General features: G+C 39.6%; 1 protein-coding gene across 4 annotated transcripts in view; it reads left to right on the top strand.

The window, feature by feature from the left end:
* The window catches only part of ABCA1 (ATP binding cassette subfamily A member 1), a 154,886-nt gene that overhangs the window by 65,136 nt on the left and 76,544 nt on the right, over positions 1–13,206 (top strand). For all 4 annotated transcript variants that reach the window (XM_068234425.1, XM_068234428.1, XM_068234427.1 and 1 more), the window contains exons 6-7: positions 9,556–9,677; positions 12,478–12,669. In XM_068234425.1, coding sequence (XP_068090526.1) covers positions 9,556–9,677; positions 12,478–12,669 — 314 coding nt within the window. The remainder of the gene's footprint in view (positions 1–9,555; positions 9,678–12,477; positions 12,670–13,206) is intronic.

Raw genomic sequence — 13,206 nt, 5'->3', positions numbered from 1 at the left:
CACACATGTGTGGTACATTGGTCAGATTTTTTAAATGTTACAATCCGACAGAAAAATTGATTGCAATTCTTGAATTGAAAAAATATTTGGTGTGTGGCCACCTTTAGCGGGATACAGCATATATAATAATAATTTCCAAGCTGGCCATTGTGTATCTGTATGTCCTTCCATCTCACACACACTTCCTCCTGCCCCACCCCGCTCTGATTGGCTGCAGCCCTGTGTCCATCCATCCCACATGCGCTTCCTCGTACCCCGCTGTGATTGGCCGTGGCTCTGATTGGAAGGCATACGTGTAGTAGGATGGCATGTGCGTGCAGCAGGATAGCTCACGCTACCAGTCAATTTTGTAATTAAATTTCACATTTAGTAATTTTGTAATTAAACATCAAATTTAGCTTATCATTAAGGCCTCTTTCACAGTGGGGCGTTAAAGTCGCACGTTATAAAAAATTATAACGCAGACTAACGCACAGCATTACAAAGTCTGTGCGACATTCACAGTGCACACGTTGCGTTGTGTGTAACGTGTAGCAATATTTAGATGCTGTGCATTTAGCAATACATTTGCTGCATTATGTGTGTTGCACATGCTCAGTAATGTGTTTTTTTTATTTTAAATGTAACGCATGCGCCGTTTTCATTCCATCACTATGCAACGAAAATGGTGCACCAAGAGACACATAATGCAGTGCTATATAACGTCCAATTGCATAACCTACATGCGCTGCGTTAGGGGCACGTTGTGCGACTTTAACATCGCATCCAATGCAACGTCCCACTGTGAAAGAGGACTTATAGTGTTTCTGAAAAATACATTTACCCTTGTTTAAAGAATCAGTAAAATACTTCCTTTATGTTTTGCACAATGTTTGATGCTTATACTAGGGAGTCCTTTATCACATCTCCTGAGCCTTTAAGTCTCAGCAGCTGCAAATGTTTCAGGTTGTCTTCCTATGCACAGGAGGAGTCTCTGTGATGCTGCTACATACAAAACATGAACTTCTGATGGGACGTAGAAGCAAAATGATGTACGGAGAAACTATTTTGATATGCCATAATTACATATTTGATCACCTGTGAATAATGCTTCTATGAGTACTTGTGTAGTCTACTTATCAGCACATGTTAACTTCAGGCTGTTGCTATACATGCCTGAGCAGTGATGAATCATTTAGTATGTATTAATGAAGCATCTTTATCCTAATCAGGGAATGTATCATCGTTCTGGCAGGTAGATAAATATGTATCATTACAAACAGCTGCTTAGCATATTCCTTAATGCTAGTAACAGACTCTAGCATGCAATACTGGACTGATATACCAGATCTGTATTCTTCATCTTGCAACTTGACACAGTGCTGAAGAATAAGAGGCGCCAAAAGATCATTATGTCCTGGAGGAATGACCGCGTGTCACTAGGTGCAGAAATCTGCCAAAGTGAACATAAAACTCCATAGACCATATGAAGGAGAACAGTTGGCTGAGGAGATGAATATCTGTCCCTCAGGGTAAACAGTGCATACTAGTGTACATGTAGACATGACTAAGCCGAAAGCATTAAATCAATACGAGGCTCTACATTCTTGGTGTCATAAAACATAGTTTATTCTTCAAAAAAATCCATCAATTCTACAGGTATTAGAGAGAACTCAGTCACGGATGAGTATAATTGGAATCTCTACTCCTAAACTGTTATCACAGAGAACCTTTTTTTGGTCTGTCAGAGCTGATTCCCTGGGTATTTTAATGTCTTTGCCCTCACAGCTTTGTCTTGTTTAGAGTGTGTCTTATCAGTTGCCTAAGGTCATTGCTGAATGCAGGAATTCAAAATACATGCCATGTTTGAAAGTAGCATGTCATGGGTGAATTTCATGAAGAAACTAAAGGCATGTGAGAGCTCTTGGAAAAGTGGGGAAACCAAAGCAGATAAGTCAGACTGTAACACGGATAGATGCTGTCTGTGTGGGTCCACTTACACACAGAGCTGAAGGCCATACAACAGAAGAAAGGGTAATTAAATGCCAAGACACAATTCTGTTTCAGAATTCCACTGCATAATTATTTCACAGTGGAGATTCAGTTTATTACAAACATATCAAAGTTGAATTTATACTTTTTCTGTCCCTGGCCAACTTTCTTGTTGCTCCCCTCTTATGTGTTGTAGTGCCCCTCCCATTCCATGTGCAGCCCCCACTTCCATATGCAGCAACCCCTCTTCTATGTGCAGCAGAAGAGTAGGAAGGGTGCCATTATTGACTTTGCTTAAAAGGCTAAATGTCTGGCTGTTGTGCTGGTTCACTGACCCAGAAACAGAGCTATAACTATATGCCAAGAGGCCCATTAGCTAGATTTTTATTGGCACACAGGAAGCATTTTATTTTATACTATAGTTAAAAGAAAGCAGAGCAAGCAAGATCTGTTCCATGAAGAAATAACTTTGTTTAGAAGCCTTTTAATAAATGAAGCAATTTTACAAGGTTCAAAAATCCTGTATGGATAGATAACTGGCCACTATCAGATTTGCCTGTATATTGAAGAACTCCGAACGTACGTGACTTACAAATGATAACAGATATTGCATGCTGAGCAAATAACTGTCCCATTACTCATTTCAGAAGATCAGGAAATGCTTGCCAACTATTCTCAGTGCCATTCTCAGTGCCATTTATCTTGGTTGTTATAAAAATATTGGGTACTTACATATTATCCTGTCCACGGATATTGACTATCCCCTGTTTAAAAGATATTTACTCCCCTTTAGAACATATCGCTGGAAAGCCAATAATCTTGGCTATCATTGGAAGTATGCCCCGTGTATGTGTGATGCACCTTTCCTGAGTTAGGGGGTGTTGAACAAGGGGTGTCCACTGCACCTGACTGCCAGGAGCACTAACTTGGCAACCCGAGTTTCCAGCCCAAAACCCAGCGGGTGGGCAAGGGTCCTGGTGTGCAATGTCCACTAAGTGGACTTAGAGTTCGAATAAAAAGTTGTCCAAGCGAAGCAAGAGCCAAGCATGCAGCCCAGGCAATAAGACAATGATTCCAGTGAAGTGAGAATGTCACTTTAAAGAACAAGCGACACCCATGCTAACCTAGAAATAAAAAACACACATATAAGTAGATAAATACTAGTTCTACTTACATAACAGATGTATTGTGCTATACACGTAATGATTCCTGTGAATTTTATAAAGGAAAAGCAGAAAATCCTATTCTAGGCAGTGGCCATCTTGGCTAAGCCAATACTGACATCATATCCTCCCTGACTCTTGATTCCCCCCCCCCCTTCTCTTTCTCATTGTATATTCATTAGCTGCCCTCCTCCCAGAGTCTTCAGACACTCCCACTGAGGTGAATACTAGCAACTGCACTTTTCTTCTCCAATCGCTGAGTCACCTCAGCCTTGCTTTTAAACACAAGTAGGCAGAGGATAAGCAGCTAGGCAGGTAAATAAATGGAAGAGGAGGAATATATTATAGATAAAAAGAACCCCCAGCATGCAACTGTTTGGCACTGACTACTAAAGGGCCAGTGCTCCTTAAGTATGTGATAACTCCAAATCATAACAGCAGAAAAAGTTTTTGCAAGTTTTGAATGCAGGATTAGCATCTTTATCACTTAATACACTCAGACCAGTTGCTGTTGAAATTTGATTTTTATGGTGACAATACCGCTTCAAAAGGAGTGAACATCCCTCGTTCAATACCCCGTGACTCAGAAAGGGAGCCAAGACTCTCGGCTTTCCAACATTATTTAGATTCCCAAAGGGAAGTAAATATCATTTACCCTAAATAGCAGGCAGGCAAATTCGGTAGACGAGATAATTCGTAAGTTCCAAATTTTGTTTTTGATGTTAGTTAAAAAAATCCATTCAGGGACGTAACAATAGACCATGCAAGGGATGAAGAGGCGGGGGGGTTGGCATGAGGGGGGAAAGCTGCAGGGGGGGGGGGGGCCCATAGGAGGAGAAGTTTATTTTCCCTGTCCTGAGAGACTGACAAATAAGGGCACGGATTGAAAAAGCTTTCTGCTCTCTGCACAGTTGTGTTAATGACTGTGTCTGCTCAAGGAATAGTACAAAGTTTTGCAGGGGGGTCCAGTGATTTCTAGTTGCGCCCCAGAATCTAATTAATCCTAAGGAGGCCATACATACAGCAAACTGTTCTTACCACCGATATGTCATTTGAGTTGATTTCATACCAAAAAGACTTTCTCTGACCTTTACTGAGATAAGAAGAACAATAAAGCACAGCCATAAAAGTGAGGCTTCATATCTTCTCGGGACATGCGGCTTCTCCGCATGCTTTATATATAGACTGTATATACTATTACAAATTATATGTAGATGTTTTAAAACATATATATATATATATATATATATATATATATATATATATATAATTTTTTCTTGTTGTTTTAATAAATACGTAACTAGATTAAACAATATTAGCATTTGCATCAAATTCAGTTTTAAAGGACTTGTAAAGTACCCATACTACTAGATGGGAAGGAATTATCATTAGAAAGCAGTATTTTTTGCATTAAGACCACACATTGCAAGTGGTTTTATTCCTACTTTTTGATTACCATGTTGGCTGACCATAAGAACAGAGGTGGCTCACTGTTTGGTTTGCCTCCCAACTGCAGCTTCAAAGCACTGATCTCCCCACCCTAAACTACTAGTCTTTGTAAACTGAAGTCGCTGGTGGAACTGTCATTTCAAGATTTTTCCAGTTTATTTTGGTGACACAAATATAAATAGCTCTAACCACAACAGCAATTACATGATATGTGTTGTAGAACTCCATCTCCCAGATGATGAAAGGCCATAGAGGAATCATTTTTATTTATATACCAATAATACAGGTTTATAGTTTGTTTTTGTTTTTAATAATCCTTATCCGTACTTCAATTAAGACCTAAATGTCTGAAATGCACTTTATAATTGCACTGCTAAAATCATTTGAAGCATGTGGTCTATTTTACGTACCCTTTAAGCAATACTCTATTGCTATGGCTAGCATGGATCCATGCTTCCAGTGAGGTGTATGTATTGAGTTCATGTGTTGTCTATTTGGTTTGCCCCAACAACCACCTTCTGATGACCTTTCTAATGAGTGGTAGAAGAATTTGGTTAGCACAGCAAATATGTCCTAAGGTTTTGAGTTACTTAGCATGGAGTATGTGGGCTAAATTTTTAACTGTTTGTGCACCGGTGTATGAAACATTCTATAATATATTTATTGATAGGGAGGTATACAAATGATTATTTAACATTCTTCTTCTTTTTTTGCAACATTTGAAATGTATAACTGTTACAGAGGAGACAACACTATAACTGATACAGAGGGGTTCTAACACAATACAAAGCCTTCTCACTCGATCTGAAAGTTCTCAAAACTTGCCCAGCTTGCCACATTAGGGAATATTGAGAGGTTAGGGAGGGTTTTATGCACCAAAGACATATTTTTAACAAAACCAAAGCATTTCTTTATTTATTGTTTTAAGTGTTGTCAGGTCTACAGGAACGCTAATTTTCTCCTCTATCTTCTATTCTCTTGCTCAGGAAAAGCTTACTCAATTCAACTACCTTAAGTAATTTGCTAAAATCAATAGGAAATAATTCTTTCTCTATTCACATTCACAATATGCATTTCCTTCATTGTTAGTAGTTGCATCTATGCCCATCACTGCTAAAATACTCATGGAAAAGTGTTGGGATGGAGACTGCTCAGTTGCAGTACAATAATATGTAATTAAATTACATACAATGTCACAGCACAAAGCAACTTGGACATTGTATCTCTGTACCTGTCCAATACTCACCGCCTGACTGGCAGAAAATCTCCTCAGGGACCTGGACCTCCCTCCTCCACTTAAAGCCCCTTACCAGCCACTAGGACTGCCACGCCTATAATTATACCCCTGTTCCTGAGTGTAACATTCACTAGGAGCAATCATCAAAGGAGTACTTGGGTAACGTCATGTCTATGTAATGTAATGTAAGAGGCACAATGTTATGAGTTGTCATGAATACATTCTAACACTTCCGTACACTGCCAGCACACAGGCATATGAAAGCCTGAACATCCCCATGCGTCCTTCTATTACTGACTATCCTTTGTTTTTTATTATGAGAGATTATGGAGTCAGTCACCAGAATAAAAATGTTATCTCTAAGCAGAAAGACTTACGTAACTTGTGATCATCCATACAAATCAGTCCAGTCTTGTGCAGTGGGAAAAAGGGCTGCAGGAAAATTGCAGCTGATGTACGCCGAAGATTTCAGTGACCGTGAATAACCCTACAGTGCCATCCAGTCAGAAAATAGCAACGTTCCTTATGGTATTTAGCTAGTACATGTGCCAGCCAAACTGACTTTGTGCCAGGAGCTGCATATTACTTTTGGTCTGCTGTCACTTGTGCGGGTAGATTTCAGAACTGATGGACTCATATTTTATTTAATCAAGAGACTGTCCTCCTGTTTGATTTTATTGTAATATGTTGATTATGTAATACTTGTATCACTATGTGTCATACAGGATATACAAATGGGAATTAGGGCACAGGCTTATAAAAGGCTTATCTATGGCAGACTTGTCCTTTAGTAGTGCGTTCATATGTTTGGAAGAGTAAATACAGGTCATGTCTTCCCTGCTACTTTTACATTTTATAGACAGGCATAGTGATATTGAAGCGTGTCACATTTAATCGCATAGACTGTATAAAGGGATAGTGTCATCACAGAATCTGACAAGCATGCAGGGGCGTATCTGGGTAATATAGGGCCTATGGCAAACACTGAAATTGCGCCCCCCACCCCCCCCCCCCCGTCAGAGCCCCCCTCTCATCTAAAAACAGAATCCTGTCTCGCGTACATGTGTTATGGTTGCCTATGTTTTTTGCTCAGGATATTGCTGAAGTTACTTTTTTGGAAATATCTCTTCTTATTCCCTCTCTGTCCTATTTTCTAACACTAAGCCAAGTGCACCCTACATATATAAATTAAGTACCCATGTTCCCCAGATAAGAGAATTAATCTGATCTGAAATCTGAGTCACAGGGGCAGGCATAGCGATGCAGCACAGTGGCAGGCATGGCGCCTGCCTTGATGCTGTGGTGCCCATGGCAAGAGCATGCCTGCACCCCTCTAGATATGCCTCTGCAAGCATGTCAGTTGTTTTTAGAATTTTATCCCATGGATGCCTTGGTAACACCATGTCAGAGAAGCATGTTTGGACTTGTAAGTAAAGCTCAATGCGATATTAGGGTATTAAAGAGGACCTTAAACCCAGGATTGAATTTCATACCAATCAGAAGTAGATACCCCTTTTTCCCACAAGAAATGTGTACTTTTTCTCAAATAGATCAGGGGAATATTTGTGACTAATATTGAGGTGAAACACATCCCACAGTGTGATGTCATTGCTAAAAGTTTCCTGTCTGACCAACATTTTAGCCTATTAGCCTATCACATTGTTAGTGGGTGTGTTTATAGATAAGGGCAGTTGGTGCGGTGTGTTTTTTTTCATGTCTGCCAGCAGTAAGCATGGTGAACTGCGGGCTCGTGGTGTAGCAAGTTACATAAATGCCTGTTTCTTTCACACTATCATTTGTTAAGCAGTGAAAGGACTGTCGAAATCTCTCACAACTGCTTGCTGCTGCCTGGTAACTGCTCGCTGCTGCTTGGTAACTGCTCACTGTGCGCACAGTTCAGCTCCCTATGTGAAATGGCCCGTAAACTGATTAACCAGGTGATCAACTCTTAGGCCTCTTTTCCACGGGCAGTTGATAAGTAGTGAAATGCCTCTCAAACTCTCACAACTGCTTGCTGCTGCCTGTCAACTGCTTTAGGCTGCCTGGTAACTGCTCACTGCTGCCTGGTAACTGCTTGCTGAACACACAGTTCAATTGCTCATGGAAAAGAGGCCTTATTGCTCCAGCTAAGCCAGTATGGCCACACATTTGCTAATACTTTTGATCAATGAAGTTCAATAATAAGATTTGTGTGGAAAGCCTTGTTTATTGTGTAAGTAATAAACTTAATTTCACAAATGCTTCCAGCCCATTAAATTATTGGTGCTCTACAATGCTTACTTTTACTACTGCGGCACAGGATTCATAAGGATGTTCAGAATAATACAAGGATGTTCTTTACCGCTTCCTTTTTCATTATGCATTTTTGCCTTGTAAGCTAAATACTATTTTCCAGGCTTGTCTGTCAGCAGTGAATTATGCAAACATATCTTACCCACAGGGCTGCAGCCTTAGATAACATATTTACAAGTCTGCTGTACATAATTATTATCAGCTTTGAAAGCCTGTTCTGCCATTTACGAGAATTAGGGTCTGCCTTTTCCTATGCAGATATATCCGTGACTCTGTACTTGTAGTGTACTTGTAGTGAACTGGAGTCAGTGGTTGTGGTTGCACAACTGCTACACATGGTAAATACATACGATCATGTATACTTAGACATGAAGAGAGGTTGTTGTCAGAATTCTGATTTACCGTCTACTGCATTGGGCAATCACAAAAGCATAATACGCAGGATAATATTATTCGTAATAACAACACTTTTTATCAGAAAATAAATATCTGAAAGAATTCCAGATATACAAGTTAAAAACTGGTGCTGTCTATCAACCCCTCCCTGCATAGGCATACTGTTCATTCAGAATGAAAATACAACTTTGTATATTGTAGATGGCCAATATTGTTAAATTTCACTTGCATTTTTTGTTGTTGTTTTATTTTGCACAAATACTCCATTCCATAGTGTTAATAACATAGACTGTCAGATGGGAGTGCCAAAAAGCTCCTGAAAATTACTGGATTAGTCCAGGTGTTACAAAAAAATTTACAAGGGCTTCTGCTCTGTAACAATTACTCATTCAGCAAGATGGAAATGTTGTTGACATTCTGTAATTCAACTCAATTACAAATAAACTTTTGCATCATTTGTATAAGGTTTTAACTATTTTTATTTTTAGTATTTTTTTAATGTAATTTTTATAATGTGAAAGAGTGATATGTTTATTTTTTTCATGGTATTTAGATTTTATCAAGAATAGGGCTATGTACACACTCTGGATTAAACTCTGTCAAGGTGGCTGTACGTGCATGACCAGTCAAAGCCACTAGCTGCTGATTAGTTAGCTAGTAGATGGTTAGTCAACAGGCAGCTAACAGCATAACCTCTTTCACTTCAATAGTAGGTGGAAAATATCAGTCAAAAGAGTTTTCTGCTTAGCACATACAACAGAAATTCTCCATGAGGAGAGTTAATGGAGATGCATGTTATCGATTTTATCAACTGAATAATACGTTTTTGATTGGTCTGGTTGTGACCTTTCCTACACAGGAAGTGTGAAAGATCACATGATCACATTTAGCCAATCAGATATTTACAAATAAATCACTTGGTCCACCTGATCATGTGCATCTTCATTAATTTTCTCTAGGGAGAATTTCAGTACAATCTCTCAGCTCATGGGTATTGTCAGCAGTTATGGTCGGTATATAAATATGCTTATTTTCTGTCTCCTACAGGCTTGAAGCTTAGGGACTGCTTAATGGATAATGAGAAATTTACAACTTTTCTTCAGCACAACATAAGCATGCCTCCCATTGTAGTAGAGGAGATAATGAATGCGGATCTCAAACTGGAACAGGTACTGCAGTGAAGAATATTTATGTTATGTTATAATAATGGCTGTATCCAACAAAATCTGATATTTCAGCATTTTATAGATGACAGCTTGTTACAGCATTTAGCTGATGCTTGTATTTCTCTGGGATTCAAGCTGTTTGATCTATATGACAATGTTTCCAGCCCACATCCAGTCACAACCTTTACTTTGGATAAGGGAGCTACAAACTCTCAATTTAGGTGAATGGACTTATATTTTGGTGGCCTGAGCTGTAGTTCTGTGCTTTGGTCAGGACTGCATCAGGAGTGGATAAGCAGTGCTCCAGTACTATCGCTGTAGGGAGGAGGTTTGAAGCATACTTTGTATGGGGCCCACAGCATATTATGGGATTCTGATGGCAGCCCTAGTTTTGGCAATGTGCCTAATCTCTAATTATACCATAGTACTTACAGTGGCTATAAGCTTGGTTTATACTGCAACATAAACATTTTTGTCCCTTTTTCCAAATCGCAAAAGCTGACAGTAGAATGGATCCTATTTATTAGTCAGTCTGCAACACAAAAATACAACCTGCACCATAATTTTGGCCATGAAATCCATTTCCTGCAGAAGCGTGAGGTGGAAAACGCATCTGCTCTGGACTCCAACTGGACCGCAACACATCCTTGGAGCAGGCATTGCGCTGCCTGCTCCGGTTGGCCGTTGGTGATCTGACCAAATGTGAACTGGTCTAGGGCTAATTTTACATATGGTGCAGATCTTCTTGTGGCATGAGAGCCCAGGACGAGACAATCGCAATGCACCATTCCTCCATGCAGAGTGTTCTGACAGGGTGATATGTGTAGCCCCCGCCCACTCAGTGACGTACTCCCTGCTGGACAGGAAGTATGTCACACTGCACCTGCTTGCCACGCCGCCGTACGATCAGGCATTTACACTTACTATGTCGCCATAGACTTGCATTGCTGTAAAATCCATGCAGTAGGCACGAATTATGCGGCAGCGCTTTTCAGAGTTTGTGGTGGCCTATTAAATAATAAAGATTATGCAGTGCTGACCTCATAATGAACTATTTCACACGTTGTAAGACCCTACTTGTTGTTATCCCAAAAATTGTCTATTTGCATAGTCCAGGAAAAGTGTGCTAATGAATAATATTTCAGTAGTGGTGTGTAGTGTATCTGCTGTTGAAAGGCCACGTACAGGATGTTTTTTATTTACTTGAATATTTCAATAGTGTAGAAAGGGGTTAGGAGAACCTGCAATATCTGTGTCCCAAATGAACTTATTTTACCTCATTTCCTTTTCCTAGGACTTCCATGGACACCTTTTCCAGAGTTTTCTCACAGATGTTTTTATACCTCATCCATAAAATAAAAGTGTAGCCCTCACCCATAAGAAAAAAGTATTCAAAATAAGTTGTCCCAAACTTGACATTACGATTTTTTTACTCATGTCTTAGTATTATTATACTTACAAGGTGGTGTAAAGATGTTCTGTATATACTGTAAGATGAGAGAAATCTCAGAAGAAGTAAAGTCAGGGCCAGTGGCTTTAATGTGAACTCTGATAGAGACAGGAAATGAGGGACAGCAATAACAAGCAGACCAAGCATGAACTCTTCTCTACTCCACATATTGGTCTTGTAGAAGTTTACTTACTTTCTGTCAGAAGAAGAAGTGAGAGATTCTTCCACTTGGAATTGCCCCAAAATCTAATTTCTTACCACACACAGTGCAAACTTTTTTCTTTTTTTGAATTGGATATTAACGGTATCTCCTTAATGTACAGTACAGACCAAAAGTTTGGACACACCTTCTCATTCAAAGAGTTTTCTTTATTTTCATGAATATGAACATTGTAGATTCACACTGAAGGCATCCAAACTATGAATTAACACATGTGGAAGTATAGTACATAACCAAAAAGTGTGAAACAACTTAAAATATGTCATATTCTACGTTCTTCAAAGTAGCCACCTTATGCTTTGATTACTGCTTTGCACACTCTTGGCATTCTCTTGATGAGCTTCAAGAGGTAGTCACCTGAAATGGTTTTCACTTCACAGGTGTGCCCTGTCAAGTTTAATAAGTGGGATTTCTTGCCTTATAAATAGGGTTGGGACCATAAGTTGCGTTGTGGAGAAGTCAGGTGGATACACCAGGACCGGGCCGAGGCAGAGGCAAGAGAGGCTCCAGCCTCATTGCGCAGTGTAGGAGGGGGCGCAAAATTTACTCAGCTATCATTCTCTTATTGTTTGAAGCAGAGAGAAATAAGAAAAGGGGATACATGGCATTGACTGCAAGCCAGATAACTAGAGATTAAGTTGTTGGGGGCCCTGGAGTGCCTTTTAGTCTTATAGTAATCAGTGTGTGATGGCTGGGGTGGGAGGGATGGAGGGGCGCACTTTGGTGTCTCAGCCTTGGGTGCTGGAGGACCTTGTCCCGGCTCTGGGATACACAGCTGATAGTCCTACTGAATATACTGTTAGAATTTGTATTATGGCAAGAAAAAAAGACTACTTTGAAGAACCTAGAATATGACATATTTTCAGTTGTTTCACACTTTTTGGTTATGTACTGTACTTCCATATGTGTTAATTTATACTTTGGATGCCTTCAGTGTGAATCTACAATGTTCATAGTCATGAAAATAAAGAAAACTCTTTGAATGAGAAGGTGTGTCCAAACTTTTGGTCTGTATTGTAGTCTTAAAAATGTTTACAATACTGTTTATTTTCTCATTGTATTTCACTAGAGATTTCTGTAAACAAGAGCAGAATTTTACAATGTTGATAAAATGGTTTCCTTTCCAAATTCAGGTTTTGGTGGCTGGATTTCAAATCCGGATGAAGGATCTGTGCAATAGTTCCAGGCTGGCAGAGTATGTCACCATTCACAATCCAGAAGTTGCGCAGTTTAGCCAAGCTGTAATCTGCGCCCTTCCCGAAGACAAGCTCAACCTTCTGGAGCAGGAGTTCCGTTCCAACATTGATCTACTGAAGCCCATCACGGTAGGTAGTATATGTGATGACTTGTACACTCTAGAGGTCTTCAGTATACTATAAAAAACAGGTGTCAAACTCCAGTTCTGGAGGGCCATATCTATGACAGTTTTTAGGATGAACAGAGAAATGGAGCAATGTGTCCTACTTGATGAACCTCACCTTTCCTGATTCAGTCCCATCAATTAATTTGAGCTGTGCCAAACATGTGTGAGGACTGTAGTTCCTTATCCCTGCCATACAATATTATTCCAGGAATTGTACAGGTATTAGTATATGTATTTTATGTAAAAAAGGAGAACGTTCCATGAAGTTTGCATCTAGTGATAAAGCAGGCCGGGGAGGACATCTCAGTTCCTGATGGTTTGACAGTCATCATGTCTCCACTTGTTTAACACTGTTTAAGGGGACATTATCATCCATCAGTATGACCGCATCATGAGATAATGTTTACAGTACTTTTTAAATCATGCACAGAAATGACCAGGATGACTCTACAAGAGGTCTTTCTATACCATTATACATGCCCTATCATTATTAACTGTG

Source organism: Hyperolius riggenbachi, chromosome 1, assembly GCF_040937935.1.
Source record: "Hyperolius riggenbachi isolate aHypRig1 chromosome 1, aHypRig1.pri, whole genome shotgun sequence".
NCBI classification, from domain to species: Eukaryota; Metazoa; Chordata; class Amphibia; order Anura; family Hyperoliidae; genus Hyperolius; species Hyperolius riggenbachi.
The sequence above is the reverse complement of the archived record's forward strand: the minus strand, read 5'-3'. Positions and strand labels throughout refer to the sequence as shown.